General features: G+C 41.7%; 1 protein-coding gene across 13 annotated transcripts in view; it reads right to left on the bottom strand.

Annotated features, from left to right (window-relative positions):
* Positions 1-18,984, bottom strand: part of FMNL2 (formin like 2) — a 315,840-nt gene that overhangs the window by 35,585 nt on the left and 261,271 nt on the right. For all 13 annotated transcript variants that reach the window (XR_010579869.2, XR_012421108.1, XM_065525488.2 and 10 more), the window contains 2 exons: positions 6,074-6,148; positions 2,241-2,351 (listed from right to left, as the gene is read on the bottom strand). Coding sequence is in view for 11 of the 13 variants with exons in the window: in XM_065525488.2 (XP_065381560.1) it covers positions 2,241-2,351; positions 6,074-6,148 (186 nt within the window). In the remaining 2 variants the exon portion in view is untranslated. The remainder of the gene's footprint in view (positions 1-2,240; positions 2,352-6,073; positions 6,149-18,984) is intronic.

Below are 18,984 nucleotides of genomic sequence, written 5' to 3'. Positions count from 1 at the left end.
AAATCAGTGAATCTTCCCTACAAGTAACATAAGTCATGACTTTCCCTAGGGAACAGATGAGTGATTAGAATAATACCTGGCACATGGATGATGCCAATCAACATTACTGAACAAATCAATGGCTACTTACAAGGCTGGGTTTTTGTAAACTAATGAAGCATTTATGTATCTTACATTTACATGACTCTTCTAACCACCTCTATTAGGTTCCAGAGTCAACACACCATGAAGTTAAAGAAATAAAGAGTTTTGAAAAAAAATCTTACAGTTTTAAGAGAAATTCCACTCTATATAAATTTTCAGAAAGATGGATTTCCCCTAGGTCTAATCTGGAATTCTACAATACAGCTTCCTCTGAAGAGAGAATGTTCTACTTTCCTTTATGAGTCCCAAGTGAGAATGGCTTCTAAATAAGGGCAAAGGCTAGAACAAAAGGAGAAGCAGCTTAATGGGATTTTTCATGATCTTCACAATGAGTAACAGGTGTTCAGTGATAAGTTGGTCCCTGCCATTGTATTCTAGAGCATAAACAAGCTCTGCTCAGACACCACAAAACCAAACCCAGAACACCGCTAGGAATTTGTACATCTAACTTTTCAAATACTGACACTTTTAGAGCACAGGAGAAAAAGGGATAGACAAACCTTGATCTAAAGTAAGAGTCTTTCTGTACAATACTCTGCCAGTGATATAAATGAGTCTTTTTAAGGAAAGCAATTGAAACAACACTTTAATGGAAATCTATTACACCTCTCCCTGAGTAGTCTTTAGATAAGAGTAGGCCCGTCTATTCAAGGGCAGCCCAGCCAGTCTAGGAAGCAAGGCCTTCAGGTTGAGAGTAACCACCTCTGTGATTCGTCTCCCAATAAACTGAGGGTACAGTCTATACAATCCCTTGGGTTTATCTCTAACAAAGATGGGCAACTGAATGCTGGAGATGCCCAAAGGAAGTACTTCTATATTCTTCATAGCTGGAAACAGCCTTGACATTCAGATCACTGGCTGGGTGCATTACTTGAGGCAGGAGTTTGAGACTAGCCTGGCCAACATGGTGAAACCCTGTCTCTACTAAAAATACAAAAATTAGCCAGGCTATTCAGGAGGCTGAGGCATGAGAATCGCTTGAACCCAGGAAGCAGGGATTGCAGTGAGCCAAGACTGCACCACTGCACTCCAGCCTGGGTGACAAAGTGAAACCCTGTCTCAAAAAAAAAGGAAGGAAATTGAGGTCAACAATTCTTGCTGTATCACTAGACCATTCCTATACAAAAGGGAAAACAAAACTGCCTGGTTCCTCGGGTCCATTTCTTTTCCTTTTTTAGACACAGGGTCTCACCCTGCCACCCAAGCTGGAGTGCAGTGGTGCAGTCACAGCTTGTTGCAGCCTGGAAATCCTAGACTCAAATAATCCCCCTACTCAGCTTCCCAAGCAGCTGGGACCACAGGCACGTACCACCACACCTGGCTAATTTTTTTAGTTTTTTGTATACATGGAGTCTCACTATGTTGCCTAGGCTGGTCTTGAACTCCTAGGCTCAAGTGATCCTCTACCTCAGCCTCCCAAAGTGCTGGAATTACAGGTGTGAGCCACCAGCCTTTTCAAGACTATTTCTGATTTTCACATCAAGTTTCTGTTTCTTAACTGAAGAACTTCAGGGAACTGGCTAACCACTTCTGCAAGGGAGTAAGAAAAAGGGAAACTTTAAACCTCCTTCTCCTAAGAACTAAAAGTGGAACTTCTGAAGCCACAAACACTTGAAGCAGAATTTAGCAGCTTCAGGAGGAAGTCTCTGGTGTCCATTTCCTCATTGTTTTTTTTTTATGCTCTGAGCACTGACTCATCACTATACAGTCTTGGCTTGACTTTCCCTGCCCACATGGGGTCCCCAGAGCAACCAAGAATGCAAATTGCCCAATAGTCCAGAGGAAGGATGCAACGAGACTTGACCCAGACGAAGCTCAAAAGCAGAGGAAAGCTGCAGCAAGGCTGCAAGAGGTTATCCGACTCCCGTACTAAAAGGCTGCTAGCAGAAGATGGCCTGAGGTCCCAGGAGCCCTGCAAGAATCCAGCATCTCTGGCAGAATACATCACTCAGCTCAGTTCCCTTTAACTGGCACTACAGTAGTCGACTGCATAGAGCTCTAGGCATTCTTTAGCTGCTATGGAAGCGTAGCTTTGAGGGTAGGCAATATAAGAAGTCAATTCTTATATTAGAGCCAAAGGTTACAGCTATACTCACATCCAAGTATTCATCCAGGCCTAATTTGGTAAATTCATACTGCAGGTGAACTCTGAAATTCATATCTTCTACTGAATGGACTACAATATTAATAAACTGCATAGAAGCCACCTGAAATGAAATTGTCAAGGGGTTAGATGGGCTCCAAACTTTTTTCTCAGTTTAACTGCAGACATGTGCTTTCAATTTCACAAAAGAGGCTCACTTACCGATTTCCTTTTCCTTCATTTCATTGGTTCTTTAAAAATATTTTATAATTATTTTTAAATTCAAAAGTCACAGAGGTACCACAATAAGATACCACTTCACAACCACTAAGATGGCTATCATAAAAAAAAATACAGTAACAAGAATTGGAAAGGATGTGGAGAAATTAAAACCCTCGTCCATCGCTGGTGGTAATGGAAAAAAGGGTGGCCACTTTAAAAAGTATGACTTTTACTCAAAATGATAAACACAGCATTATCATATGATCCAGCAATTCCGCTTCTAGATATACAGTTAAGAGAAATGAAAACATATGTCCACATAAAAATCTGTACACAGATGTTCATAATAACATCATTAATAACAACCAAAAAGTAGGAAGAACCCAATGTCCATTAACCGATAAACAAAATGTGGTATATCCATACAATGGAATATTATGAAACAATAAAAAGCAATCAAGTACTAACACATGTTACAACGTAAACCTGAAAACATGTTAAATGATAAAAACCAGTTACAGAAGACCACATGTTGTAGGATTCCATTTATATAAAAAATCCAAAACAGACTAAACTATTGAGATAGAAAGCAGGTTAGTGGTTGCCTAGGGCTGAGGGTGGGATAAATGGGAGTGACTGCCAATGGGTACAGGACTTTTTTTTTGAGGGGGTGACACTATGTCCTAAATTAGATTGTGGTAAGAGTTGTACAACCCTGTGAATAGCCTAAATAGGCACTGGATTATAAATAAATTGGGTGAATCTGATGATATGTTAATTATATCTCAGTAAAAGTCATATAGGTATATAAAATAAACTCTGTAAATTACTATAGGTTTGTTGTACAAAATGTGAATATTATTACAAAGAACTTTTTTTAAGAAGAACATTTAAATCACCTACAATCTCACCACAAGGTAACCACATCTAAAATTCCCTGTGAGCTCTTCCATATCAACAGGATAGGAACAGATCCTTGACCCATCTTTACATATAATCAACCAGTCTGCATTCCCTACAAGCCTGGAATTTACTGCTTTCTCCCCACAACTGCACCGGTGGCTCTGAGACCTGCCAAAGAGAAAACCAGTCCCCGGTTGGGTAAATAAAAGGACAGCATTCAACAGATCTATTTTGCTTTTCACAGTGACAATCAGTCTATTTATGGTGGAAACATCTTACTAATGCTTTCCCTCCATGGCTGTCACTCAGCAGAGTCTCCGGCAAGGAGGGAACATGATTGAGGGATGCAGAGTCACACTTATTCTGAGAACCACCTTACTCCTCATCGCTCTCCAAACCTAATTTCCTTTATGTTTACAATTTTTTTTTTATCGAGTTAGATTATTCTTTGAAGATATGGTATACATTGGATATCTTTGGAAGATGTGTAACCTCTCTAGCTTACAGAAGGACTCTACTGCAATTTACTAAAAAAAAAAAAAAAAAAAAAAAAAAATCACCTCGGGTTCTATCACTAAATGAGCTTTAAAAAATATATCTTTACAAAGGCATGTACAAAATACAAACTAGAAAAATATTTTTTAAAGAAACAAAATAGTTTTTGTTTTCTTTTGTCCACAAATACAGAAAAAGGATAAAAATGTCTTATATACATTAGAAAAAATTTTTATTATGTGTTATGAGGAATATCTTGTTTCAGAGGCTGTGCAACCTAATTGTGTTCTCAAGGCAGTTTATCAAAAGCCTCATTTTCTGAAGAGAAAATATGGCTGGATTCTAACATCTTTCCATTTCTCTTTGGAAAACAGGTCTAAACGATCTACTGGGTTTTATGATATGCCTAAGAGGCGACTATCTGAAGGTGACGCATGAATCTAGCACATAGGACTTGTGTAATAGCAGCCTCTAAATAAGGTACCTCGATGCACGTATATGTGAATAAATGAACGGGCAGAAAATAGAACCTAGTTTGTGTATGGCTAGTGCAGGTGTTTTAAAGGGCTTTATATAATTGTAGTTTCAGCAGAAACTCAAATGGCAAGGAGGTCTGGCAGGTATCATAAATGAGCAGGCTGGGCTGTGTCACACAACAGGGAACGGTGTGGACTGTGACAAACTAGAGAGGACATCTTTGGACTAAAGCAATAGGGGCTGCTTGGCTCCAGCAGCTGACACTCTGCAGGAACAGGGGCCCAGTGTTCTCAGACATTTTCAGTTTCCAAGAAAATCAGATGTGTATCTTTATGCATCATTCCCAAATTGTTGAAGTAGGGTCATCACTGTCAGACTGAACAGACAAGCCTGTAGGTTGGCCTCAGCGTGAGAGCCTCCAGTTTGCAACCTCAACTCTAACAGAATGAATAAGTTCCCCTAAAATGGCACAAGAAAGAAACTGACATCATGAGACAAGGCACCAATCTCTCTACATATTTATCACCAGGACCAGCATTAGCCTTAACTTCTCTAAAAAATCCTAATAACAAGATTTTAAAAGTCAATGTAAAAGTGTCCCTTGTTTCATATACGTGTGTGTATATATACGTATATCTATAAAGTGTGTGTGTATATACACACACACACACACACACACTTTGAAAAGCAAATAACATGCTTTATGCAACAGAAAATCTTCTCTATAAAGGATTTCATCTTTCTCACTGATTTTGGAAGGGGATGAGGGCTAAGAGTGTATAAAACTTGAGGACTCCAAACATTTTTTTCACAAAAAGGTTAGAAATCGGCAAAGTTATGTTTCATGTTTTATAATCACTGAAGCAATTCAAGTGAAAACTTCACTTGGCATCCTAAGCATAGGCTCTGCAAGGTAAGAAGTGATTGGTACGTCTGCTTCAGGTTAGAAGTGATCTGGGAAATTACACCCCGGTTAGGATCTCCTGGGTCTAGAATTTCCCTAGGACAACTGAAGTGGGTAGCACCTACAGATCTGGGTACACTCAAGGGTAAAACTTCTGGAGAAATTCACTGTGGCAGATTCTATCTTCCTTCCAGATTAAGATTTACGTCTATGAATGCAGAAGTGCTGCAACTCACTTTGATGTTCTTCTTACGCGAGGATGGCAGGACTGCTGTGGAACCACATGTTTTGTTATGTCACCTAACCTGCCAAGGAGAGCCCCAGTGTGATTAAACCCTCACAGAGCTACCACAGCACGAAGAGATCAGAGAGGAAAAAAATCACTGCTGCATATTCATGTTGGAGATACATACAGTCAACTCTACAAACCAAAGCACTTTAATTTTTAAGAATATAGCCTGGAGAAGGGCACTGGCAGGGGCCTGCAAAAATAAAAAAGGTCAAGATTGCTTCTACCCTAAGGATTCTTATGCAGCATCATCAACAATTAAACAATGGCAGCATTTGCACCAGGCATGGCTGTTTCCAACTGCATGGCTTCCCCTTTATTTGCTGTAATTAGTACTTTGGTCTTTACTATACTGTGTATGTAAGGAATAAAATTGGAAATCAAAGAGAAAATAAAGATTAAGAGGGACATTCTAGATTGGATCTACAGCATATTAAATGCAATTCCCTGTCCTTTATAATATAAATATGTGTGTGTGTGTGTGTGTGTGTGTGTGTGTGTGCAGGAAAAAAGTGCTGAAATTGAGTTTGCTTTATTGAATACTGAAATAACTCACCATAAAATCTATGTTATTGTCTTCATTCCTGAAATGTTCCATCAACTTCTCAAAGCGCTGTTTTTCTCCGCAAACCTGAAACACACATTTTCATTGTGCATGTGACTTTCTAAACATAAACATTCCAAAATTAGATGCAGAAATTTCAGCTTAATAATCATTTCCAGAATATCTATCTTCTTCTCTCTCATAAAATATCTACTTCCCTTCTAAGCTAGTAACTCACAAACAGCCATATGAGCTGGAACCAAAAGCTGATCTTGGTTTCTTTTCCATATTCTCTTGATATTTTGAAATCCACATCAAATGTGTTTTTCTTTCATTGGTTGTCTTTGTAGTCTCACCAATTTTTTAGCATGCATTCAGAATCCAAGAATGTAGTTCACGGTAAAAAAAAAAAAAAAAAGAAAAAATCCTAGTTTCCTTTTGTAAAAAGGAAAAAAGACATGCAAAAATATATGAGTATTTACATTCTTTAAAAGGCACATTTAAAATGTTCATATTAGATGTAACTGAATGAGAAAATCTCAGTGCATAAACTATAACACAGAAAGAGACACTGTGGAAGCTATTAACCCATGTAAGGTGAGTATAGAGATCTGCAGTAACTGGTGAAGTAGCATCCCAGAATCCTGAAACACATGCATTCAGCTCAGTTAATGTTTCCATCGATCAGATAAAACAAACATAAAATACTGGTAACTCCAGGACCCAAAAGTATTTGCATATACATGAAATAAAATACAAGGAGCTAAAAAAAAAAAAAGTCAAAAAAGATTTCTATCAAGTGACTCTTTTTTTAATTTTGGAGACAGGGTCTCACCCTGTCACCCAAGCTGGAATGCGGTGGCATGATGATTACATCATTACAGCCTCAACCTCCTGGGCTCAGGCAATCCTCCTGCCTCAGCCTCTCAAGTAGCTGGGTACAAGCATGCACCACCACGCCCAGCTCTGGAGACTTATTTTTAAAGTCAGAGGACAAACTTTCATTCTGTCAATGTCCTTGGTTGACTTTTTTGGGGCAAAGTCCTACACCCACTGGTTTATTCATTTTACCTTCAGAAAATACTTCTCCGAACCACTCCTGACTGTTTGCTGCATTAGTACGACACAGTTCCTTGGTTAACATTTTGCTAATGTAATCCAGGTTTCACATGCTAAACTCCAAATTTTCTGATTCCATTGTGATCTCAGGGATAACTCAGGTCAATCCTCAAAAATTCTTGTAAAATGTTATTTCATAATGCAGCCATTTAATTCAGTCGTGTGAAACTCCATGTGAATATATATATTTTTTGGTGAAGAGAAAGTCCCACGAAGGCAGGAATTCTGTTTTGTTCACTACATAGCACCTATATCAATGCTCGGCACATTGTAAGTTCCTAATCATGTTTGTTAAATTGCACCCAATAGAAGATAAATGAGTAATTATGTTAAAATTCACTTCACAAAAGGATGGATGACTTCGTGTTCTCCATGATGAAGCATTCAACCATGGTAGACAGGCACCACCGGGGGTAAATCCTCAGTGGTGGCCGTCTCTAAACCATAGGCTGGGGACGTTAAAATGAACAGCCTTCAGCCTCTGAGGGCCTCCTAGTCTCAAAGCAGTATTTCCAACAGATTCAGACCACCATTTACTGCAATTTCATGACAACTCTCCGTGAAAATTTATTTATACCTGCCTTAACAAAAAATAATTTCAGAATGCAGAGGGACAGTGCATGGAAGGCAGAGTCTAAAGCAAAGTCTTTAAAATTGGCCTGGCACGGTGGCTCATGCCTATAATCCCAGGACTTTGAGAGGCCGAAGCAGGAAGATCTCTTGAGTCCCAGAATTCAAGACCAGCCTGGGCAAAATCATGAAACCACGTCTCTACTAAAAATAAAAATTAAAAAATTAGCCAGGTGTGGTGGCAAGCACCTGTAGTCCCAGCTACTCAGGAGGCTGAGGTGGGAGGATACTTTGAGCCCATGAGGTCGAGGCTGCAGTGAGCTGTGATCATGCCACACACCAGCCTGGGCAACAGAGCCAGACCCTGTCTTAAAAATACATACACACACACGCACACACACGTCCAATCCCACACTGAAGAGTCTGATTCAACAGGACCAGGCGGTGCTGGGGGGACATGGGTATGCATAATTTTAAAAGCGCCACGGATCATTTTGATGCTCCACAATGGCTGAGAACCAGAGATTTAAGGGGTTACCATGTTCTGCCCCCATCCTCAGCTGGCCCCTCTAGACAATATACAGCTATTTCCTAGAAATGAAAGGTTTGTTGAAGGGGGTGAGGCAGTACAAGCCCAGCTCCCTAGACTATGACATCAGCCACATTATGCCCGAAGAGACAAGCATCCCTTGCCTGCAAAAAGGGACCCGTGGGTAAAAAACGCTGAGGTTTTACATACAAAAGGTCAGAACTACAATGTGAATTTTCTTTAGCAGAAACCCCAATATAGGCTGGGCACAGTGGCTCTCACCTGTAATCCCAGCACTTTGGGAGGATGCGGCGGGCAGATAACCTGAGGTCAAGAGTTCGAGACCAGACTGGCCAATATGGTGAAACCCTGTCTCTACTAAAAATACAAAAATTAGCCAGGAGTGGTGGCACGCACCTGTAATCCCAACTACTTGGGAGGCTGAGGCAGGAGAATTGCTTGGACCCGGAAGCAAAGGTTGCAGTGAGCCAGTGAACTGCACTGCACTGCACTCCAGTCTGGGTGACAAAGCAAGACTCTGTCTGACAAAAACCAGTTTACTTCAGTCTTGTGGGTAATTGGTAGTGCCAGTAAGAGAAGAGGAAAAGAGGCGATCCTGAATTTGGGGAGAGCTACCAGCTCTCCTGAGAAGCAGACCGTAACTAATGTTTGGTTGAGGGACTAGGCACACGCTAAACTAAATGAGGCAATAGCTGTTCATGAACAGTGACAACAAAAACAATTCCTAGGGAGGCAAAGCTCTTCAAAGAATGTTAGAAAGCAGAAAAATACCTTGCATAATCTGATGCTCTCAATTTATGAATCAGACCTACTCAGAGATTAAACCTCTCTAACCTCATGAAAGGTTGAGAGAGTGCCAGAACCACGGCTAGAACCAGGTCCCCGATGGCCAGCCTGAGGTTCCTTTTCCCACATAGCTCAGAATGCCCATATAAACAGATTCCACTAAAGAAGGCAGTTAAGGCATTCCAGCACTATCTGAGACACACAGAGATGAAAAATGTTATCACTGAAAGACACAATCATTATATCATGCATACTTTGACATCCCTGCATCAGAAGCTTCCATGGAACCTCTAAAAATGATAGATTCCTAGAATCTATATTGAGACGTACTGAATAAGAATCTCTCCAGATGGGCCTAGAAATCTGTGAATACTCGTGGTTGCTGGACCAGCATCTGGGAACCAATGGTTCATATAATATCAGACTAGCTGATTAAACCCTCAGCCTTTCTGACTACCAATTATAAACTGATTTACTAGATCATTAAATCTCCAGCTCATTCAGCTTCTAACTGAGCAACACAAACAGTTACTGTAACTGGGTATCATAGGAATGCCACAAGAATTGACGCACTGTCCCTGCATAAATGCAATGAATAATGAGGTAACCCAAAAATAATCAGGGGGTGCATGTTGGGTCTTAGAAAAAATAGGTTTTTAAATGGCTGGAAAAGCACATGTGGACAGCAACAAAATACTCATAGCCTGTTACTTTAAAAGATGGCATCAAATATAGAACAAGTAACACTAGATTTCACGGTGAATAAGGATCTCAAAAACCACAGCACTAGCCTGGCAGATAGACCTGAAGTAGATGTTAAGAAGAGCCTTGAATATATGTGTTTCTTTAGAGATCCCTCATTCTGTCACAACAGACAAATCCCTGCTGAGAACATGTGCGTTACAAAACAGATAAATACCTTTAATCTTAAAAAAAAAAAAAAAAAACAGACTTAAATATCTTCCTATTTATAGCTGCTATGAGCTTGGTGAAAATAATCCAAATGCACAAAATGACATTACCAAAACAAATTCCAGCTTTGGGAAACCTTGAAAGCAACAGAGTGACTACTCTCCATGGTAAGGACTAGAAAGACGCCTATTACCACAGCTCCACCAGGCCCAGGACTGCTTTGCTGCCAATCTCAACTAATGAACTCAGGGTTGTGTTTCCTGACATGTTCCACAGGCACAGCATGGATTCCAGAGTCCCCCTTTGTTTCTAAGGAAGGAAAGGAAACATGCAGGCCAGATTCACATTTGTTTCTCCATTACTTTAGCAGTCATTAAACAAGTGTACACTACAATCCCACAGGAAACAGGAAGATATGTTTGGGGAAGGTTGGTAAAAGTTGTGTCCCACATCAAAGGAAAGTCGTCTTCATTCATACTGCTCACATCTGGAGCACCCCCACACACTGGGTGAAACAGGACAATCACGGTGGACCATGCTCTCTCCTTTGTGGTGGTCTCTTTAGAAAATCGGTGAGGATGAAAGGAACGAGACACTAATTTTCAGTTATTTTCAGAATCCATGCATTGGCCTGCATGGGAATGAACTCAAGCGCTTCATCAAAATGTTTACAAGAGCAAGGAGCATATTTGCACATGTACATCATTACACATTCTATATGGGTGCATACCACTTCCATCTGCCCACAAGGGCCAGATAATACATGGTACAAAAACTTTTTAATAAAAAAGCTATATTCTTGCAACTGAAACGTGTCATTCTTGACTTTTATATTCACTGGTATATCTCATTCTCCCACCAGCTTTGATACCAATTTCCACATCAATAGCATGTACTCTATTAAGTGGGGTGGGGAGAAAGTTTAAGACCCACAGAAAAACTGAGCCAAGTAGGGTGGCAAGGAGCCGTTTTGTGCACTGGACTGCCCTATCAGGAATCAGACCACTACTGCTAGCAGCTGGGGCTACCAGAAATTAAGTAAACCAGCAGACAAATAAAAGTATATGCCCTGGCAAAGTACATACCCTACTGAAAATCAAGAGGCATCTTCATTATAAATCATCTATAAACTGGTTGCATGTGAATAAATTCATGATTCCAGTTAATGCTGTGTAAAGTAAAAATGATCAGGCTCCAATTCTGGACCACAGACTTCCTTCTGCTAACACAGCCACCTATCTGACCATCCCTGTGGGGTCCTGCCTGATACAACTGCCTCTCTTTGTAACTTCAAGCTCTAATGCTGATGGGGGTAAAGGGCTATAAGGGTAAAAATGGGACTATGTGGCATATTAGACGAGATTGTAAAACCTGGGTTATAAGTCACATTTCAGCCACTACCCTGTTGTTAGCTTGGACCACTCAGCAAACATCCCTGGACTTCAGTTTTCACACCCATCAAGTTGAGAGCCTTAGGCTGGCCACGGTGGCTCACACCTGTACTCCCAGCACTTTGGGAGGCCAAAGCAGGTGGATCACCTGAGGTCAGGAGTTTGAGACCAGCCTGGCCAACATAGCAAAACCCCGTTTCTACTAGAAATACAAAAATTAATCAGGCATGGTAGTGGGCACCTGTAATCCCAGCTATTAGGAAGGCTGAGACAGGAGAATCACTTGAACCTGGGAGGTGGAGGTTCTAGTGAGCCAAGGTCACACCACTGCACTCTAGCCTGGGTAACAGAGTGAGACTCCATCTCCAAAAAAAAAAAAAAAAAAAAGAGAGCCTTAGATGATACTGCTGGTTTGCAAGCCATACTTTAAGAAAGCAATTGGCCAGCGTGGTGGCTCATGCCTGTAATCCCAGCACTTTGGGAGGCCGAGGTGGGCAGATCACCTGAGATCAGGAGTTCGAGACCAGCCCGGCCAACGTAGTGAAAGCCTGTCTCTACTAAAAATGCAAAAATTAGCTGGGCGTGGTGGCGGGCACCAGGCTTGAACCCAGGAGATGGAGGTTGCAGTGAGCTGACATCGTGCCACTGCATTCCAGCCTAGGTGACACAGCAAGACTCCATCTCAAAATAAAAATAAAAATAAAGGAGAAGAAACTATATGGGTTACAGAGCTTTGGGAGTAAGGGGGAATTCCAAGTCAGGGGCTTGGCAGAGAAAGGGAAAGCCTAAGTAAGGTTCTTGAGAATTCTACCCTCACTATCCAGATTTTCTTTCTTATACTTACCTAGTGATCTGATAAGATTGCTTTTGAGGGGGGAAAAAAAGGTTTCATTGCAAATAAAAAATTTGAAAAAAAATCTCTCCCTCAGTATTTCTTGAACGTTTAAAATTCTCATTTAGCATGGCAAAAGAACATGGTATTACCAAGCTGACTGGCATGGAAGCTCCACAGAAACAAATTCAGAGGGATGCACTTGGCTGTGCCGGCCCTGAGTACCAAACATAAAGGTCAAACCACTCTCTTGCCCCATGTGGTTCACTCCTGATTGTGAAGCTGGGAAATCCCACACCCTGCAGAGATAACGTGGGCCACAACCAGGACAAGCAAGATTCATTTTCACGTAAAGGAGAACTGAAGCAAAAGCACAACTTCTGCCAAAAAAACTCCAACTATGGTCTCCAACATCTGTGAAGGACATTTGTGAACAGTGCCCCAAACCATTTGGATTAATCTGGGGCCCTGGATGCAAAGGTGGCTATAGTTTAAAGCATCTCAAAGGGTGGGCAGCCGTTAGGGGATGCTTTCCCTAAAGGTTAATAGTGGAGACGAGATGGTTTTACAAAAACCTTGGGTATTATCTTGCCAGCCAGATGTTGAAGTGAACACTTGCCGTCCTTCAGCCGCCTCTCTGTCCCTCTTCAAGGTCAGTAACAGTCTCTGGCTTTCCCCAGCAACAGCTCCCAGGAAAGCAAGCAAAGTCTGTAGCCAAACTGAGGCCTGACTCTTATGAGATGGCTATAAAATATGCTTCTGGGTTAGTTATATAAAAATTAAAGGCCCTTTGCTTAAGTGTTTCCTTCTTGCCTTGTTGCCTGGCGCCTGCCTCAATACTTTCTTTTTCTCTTCTTACAATAGGCCCCTGTGATCTGCAAGGCTCCCTGCAGGAAGGCACCGTTTTAGAGGCACACACTCTATTATGACTGATTAGACAACCCTTCTCCGGGCCTGCCTGAGAACAAAAGTTCCGTTTTCTTTTCAGGGCCTCATGAAGTAAACAGTCATTTCACAGTTAGTCCTAGGTGAAAACCATCTTTTACCATCTACTGAGTGCACCAGCAGTCTGAGGGTTACTGACGCCATCATGGCCCAATGAAACCACTTTTCTGGGGTGTTCTGTGGCTGTCAATGGTCTGTTATTGTTGTCTCTTGAAGTGACTGGACATTTCATACACATACACCAAGCGGCAGCCGTGACAGAAGCAGATCACTCCGACCGGCTGCTGGCTCTCATGTCTCCTTGGGATTTAACTGTGGATGTGTTCACCCGGCTGAAATGCTCTGAAACTGAACAACCTTATCTCACTCCGCTAAAACAAAAACTAATGAAAGCTAAGCAACTAAATGTATTCTATAACCTAGTCAACCCTTCTCCTTCATAAATACAACATTTATATCAACCCTGGACCAGGAGATGACTATGAGCCTGGGGTTTCATCCGCAAAATGCTAAACACCCTTGTGAAAACTTCAGTAACTTTTCCAGATGTTTCCAAATATCCAGATGTTTGGCAGGAGGCACACAGAGCAGCCAGATGACTGTCTTACTTTTCACACCCATATTTTGTGTACTGAACAAAGAATCCAAAGATACAAGCAAAAGGATAGTAAAATCCCCGAAGGACGACTCATTGACACATCACCCCTTAAACTACTCCTCTAAAAACAAAAAGATGACCTTCAATAAATTTTAGAGAGTAAAACTCCTTACAATAGGTCATAAATAATCTATTTCCAAAATATGCTTCAAGTCCAGCCTGAACCTCTCTAGCTTCAATGCAAGACTCGTATCTCCTGGTCATTATGAAGAACACAGAGTCTTTCAAGGCTACTTGTAATGGTTAACTTTATGCGTCAACTTGAGACGGTGAAGTGATGCCCAGAGAGCTGGTGAAATATTTCTGGGTGTGTCTGCGAGGGTGAGTAAGGAAGATCTCCCTCTCCAATGTGGCTGGGCATCTCCAATCCACTGAGGGCCCGAAGAGAACAAAAAGAATTTGGAGGAAGGGTGAATTCTCTCTCATCTTGAGCTGGGACATCCATCTTCGTCCCCTGCCCTTGGACATCGGAGCTCTTGGTTCTCAGGCTTTCAGACTCCATAACTTACACCACTGGATCTTACTTCTCAGGCCTTCAGACTCGAGCTGAATGACACCCTAGCTTTCCTGGATTTCCAGCTTGCAGATGCGTATCATGGAACTTCTCTACCTCCATAACCGCGTGAGCAATTCCCAGTGTTTCCTCTTGTGTCTACAGATATATCTACAGATGTCCTGTTGGTTCTGTTTCTCTGGAGAGCCCTGACTAATACACTTCCATTTCTACTGGAAAGCCAGAATGCCTTCCATTTCTTCAATAAAGAATGATATTTACTGATTGACTGATTGAGACAGAATCTCGCTCTGTCGCCCAGGCTGGAGTGCAGTGGCGCAATCTTGGCTCACTGCAACCTCCACCTCCCAGGTTCAAGCAATTCTCCTGCCTCAGCCTCCTGAGTAGCTGGAATTAAAGGTACATGCCACCAGGCCTGGCTAATTTTTGTATTTTTAGTAGAAATGGGGTTTCGCCATGTTGGCCGGGCTGGTCTCGAACTCCTGGCCTCAAGTGATCCGCCCACTTCGGCCTCCCAAAGTGCTGGGATTACAGACAGGAGCCACCGCACCCAGCCTGAGAATGGTATTTAAATAGCTACCTGAGGATTACATGACAAAGGCCTCCAGTCCTCTCTGGGATGACTTATCAGTCAGACTCCTCAAAGTAGAAGGAGCCTAACACTGTTCTTTATTTTCAATCATTTCTCTTCACAGCTTCATCCTTTGAGCATATCCAATTAGGTCAACTTAAGCAAGGGAAGGGACACAATGACTCTCTAGGGGTCATCACATGTTCTCTAAACCACAGCAAGGGCATGTCGCTAGAGCTGTCTAAAGCCTGTAGGAATTTCAGATCTGGGGGCCTGCCCAAGAGGCAGCTGTCAGCCCATGCTCTCCTCACATCTGAATCATTACAAATCTAATCAGTGCACGGTGTGCCATGAATGCAGAACCCTTGAAGACAAGGACTCTTGTTTAGATCAAATATCTCAGGCCAACAACAGGCAAATGCCTGCAGTTTGTCTATAGCTCACTTCTCTCATTTCCCATCCCTTCTACTTTCATCTTTGCTTTTCCCCAAGCTCACCCTAACACCCACGGTCACCTCTGGGTCTTAACCAGAAGGACTTTGCACTTAGCTAGTTGGAACCACTTCCACCCAGCCCACGATGACAGCAGACAATGGATTTGGGTACCAGTTCTTAAAGTGTGGTCCTTGAACACCAAGGGTACTTGAGGCCCTTTTATGAGGTTTGTGAGGGCAGCATTATTTGTATAATAAGATGTTACTTAATACTTTCACAGAGTTGGCAGTTGGCACTGGTGGCACAAAAGGAACAATGAGTGAATACTGCCAGTGCCATAGCATGCATCAAGGCAGTGCACCAACTTATACCAGTAATCCCTGTATTCATCAAAGCTATGCATTCTCAGTTTTTTAAAAAAAGCCAGCTTCACTTAAGAATATCACTGATGAAGCAGTAAAAGGTATTAATTTTATACATCTCAAGCCCTAGATACACATCTTCATGATACTCTAGATGATGAAATGGGGAGTCTGCATAAAGCATTTCTGCCACATATTGAAGTATGGCTGTCTTGAGGAAAAAGCATTTCTGTGATTGTTTCAGTTGCAAGATGAACTAGCCACTCTTTATTCTTACTTGAAAGCATGACTGGCAGATTCAGACTTCTGCACTTGGCAGATATTTTCTTGAAAATGAACAAAGTACACCTTATAATTTAAAGATAACAGCTGACAATATTTGTTGTCAATGATAAAAATTAAGCTTTCAAACACATGAAAACTGTACCCACCACCAAGCTGACTGCTTCCCAGTATTTAAAGAATTTTCTAATGAGACTGGAGGTAAAAACAATGCATGTGATTTGTTAAAATATTACATTAGAAAATGTGCCAATTATTAGAAGATCTAGAAAACTCAGTGTACCATTATTTTCCAAATGATCACTGAATGCTGCTACAAATTGATAAATTCATTCAAGGTGCAATATAGGCAAATAGATTTTAATGCCAACAGTATGGAAAAAGTTCACTGATATGATTTCAGATTCTACTTTGTAACTAACCTTTAAGAAATTACTACTTGTCTAGTGTTTGTATAGTATCAAAGAAGAATGTCCACTATTATCTGAAAATGCTGTTGACATAATTCTTTTGCATCTACTTATCTGTGTGAAGCTAACTTTTCTTCATCTACTTCAACAAAAACAACAGCAGAAGTGACTAAATGCAGGAGCACATCTAAGAATGCAGCTATCTTCTACGAGTCAATCTCCCTAAGTGCTGAGATTACAAATGTGAGCCACCATGCCTGGACTGAAATTTTGTTGTAATTTCTAATACAGAAAATATCAACACATAACCTACATAAGCAAAAGCTCTTTAGGGACCTCAGTGATTTTTAAGAGTATAAAAAGGACTCCAGGGGCCAAAAGTTGGAAACTACTGGATTACAGAATAGCCTCTACTTCTACGAAGATGATGAATTCTTAAACCTAAAATCTAAAGAAGCAAATAAATGGGTAACTGATAGTAAAATTTATTGCAAGATTGTTTGGGAATCAACCCTACCATATAAGGAACAACTAAATGTATCATCTCTGCATAAATATGAAGCCACATCACACAGAGAGTGTCTTCATATAGAAAGGAGCCCCCCACCATTTTCCAAGGTAGAAAAAAAAGACAGCCGGGCGCAGTGGCTCACGCCTGTAATTTCAGCACTTTGGCAGGCCGAGGTGGGCAGATCACTTGAGGTCAGGAGTTCAAGACCAGCCTGGCCAATATGGCAAAACCCCATCTCCACAAAAATTAGCCAGGTGTGGTGGTGCGCGCCTGTAATCCCAGCCATTCTGGAGGCGGAGGCAGGAGAATCGCTTAAACCTGGGAGGCGGAGGTTGCAGTGAGCCGAGATGGTGCCACCGCACTCCAGATGGGGCAGCAGAGAGACACTGCGTCTCAAAACAAAAAACAAACAAAAAAGACTTCCTTGCAGTTCTTCTGTTTAATAAGGCCAGGTACAATCCCTGGTACTTATCAGGTTGGATGGAAGCAGCTCCTAACTGTTCTCTGATTATCTCTGGGATGTACCCACTCTGTCACATGTAGACTCATTACAAGGCTAGACGATATTCTTTTCCCAAAGCCAGGTGAATGTTAGATTTCCAGCAAGAATATGGGAAAGGGACAGAAAGAGATACCCTCCTCATGGGAAAAAAAATACAGAACACACATTCCCCAAAGTTCAGAAATTCATACTGAATGAATCCGCCCAAGTAAACAAATTTGTCTGGCACGCCTGACACCATAATATGAAACAATCATGGGCCGGACATGGTGGTTCATGCCTGTAATCTCAGCACTTTGGGAGGCCATGGCAGGCAGATCACTTGAGGTCAGGAGTTCAAGACCAGCCTGGCCAACACGGCAAAACCCTGTGTCTACTAAAAAATACAAAAATTAGCTAGGCGTGGTGGTGTGTCTGTAGTCTCAACTACTCAGGAGCCTGAGGCACAAGAACTGCCTGAACTCGGGAGGCGGAGGTTGCAGTGAGCCGAGATTGTGCCACTGCACTCCAGCCTGGGTGATAAGAGCAAGACTCTGTCTCAAAAACAACAACAATCAATCAATCAATCATGAAAAAATACACAAGGAACAAAAAGATCATTATCTTTGACCAATGTGCTAAACATGTTCTTGACACATTCCACATAGAAAGCACCATTTACTAATTTTACACCTATTCCTGGAAAATAGTTGAAAATGAAAAATTCAGTGTTGTTCTTGGTGGTGAACCAGTAAATCTGGGATATCACATGTGTTGCTAGTACATTTATTGGCAGGGAAGGAGCCCTCATTTTCCACTGCCAAAACCAAACTGCCAAAACAACACAGAGCCTATAGCTCATGTTACCATGACTGGCCATTTCCACTCCCCTGTGACGCAGAGCTTGGGGGGAACATCTTGTCAGAGAGCTCAACTGCAAGATGAGGGGTGACTGACAGTGACTGTTGGACCATAAGTAGGAACCACTGGGCCATTTTCTTCTAGTGAGTGTGTTTCAGTCAATTGTGAATGAAAACCGAGTCTGACTATATATTCTTGGCAGACTGATATACAGAATTAAAGAGCTGGGCAGGAGCCACACACATCACTGTGTTGAAAGGAATAAAGAATGGCTGTTGAGCTGCAGTGGGCAGAACAGTTTGGGGTAGGACAGGGGAGCTGGGAAACGAAAAGCTTAAATCAAGACTCAAAAGCTCCATCTTTCAAAAGTTACACAAGCCAGGGATGCCTCTTCGCAGACAAGTCCTCAACCGTACCTCGAGCAGTGGTACTAACAGCACGGCCAGCACAGCCAGCTCACTCTCAGGCTAGGGAAACACCGAGGTCCTTAGACACATGGCAGATTTTTTAAACGAAACTTGAGCCAAGGGGTTGATGCAGCCACCTTCCAGGTAATCATAAAAGGGAACTTAGGACCAAAGTCACAACACTGTCTACAGTCATAGTGATCTCTTTTAGGACTGTTGCTATCCTGCCAACTGGCCTCAGATATGTCAGTTTTTGTTCTTGTTTGAAAATGAAAGCACCTATCATTTTATTATCTAGGTACCTTGTTTTCGTATCTGCAGTCAAA

Source organism: Macaca fascicularis, chromosome 12, assembly GCF_037993035.2.
Source record: "Macaca fascicularis isolate 582-1 chromosome 12, T2T-MFA8v1.1".
Classification (NCBI taxonomy): Eukaryota; Metazoa; Chordata; class Mammalia; order Primates; family Cercopithecidae; genus Macaca; species Macaca fascicularis.
This window is presented reverse-complemented; position numbering and strand designations above follow the sequence as displayed.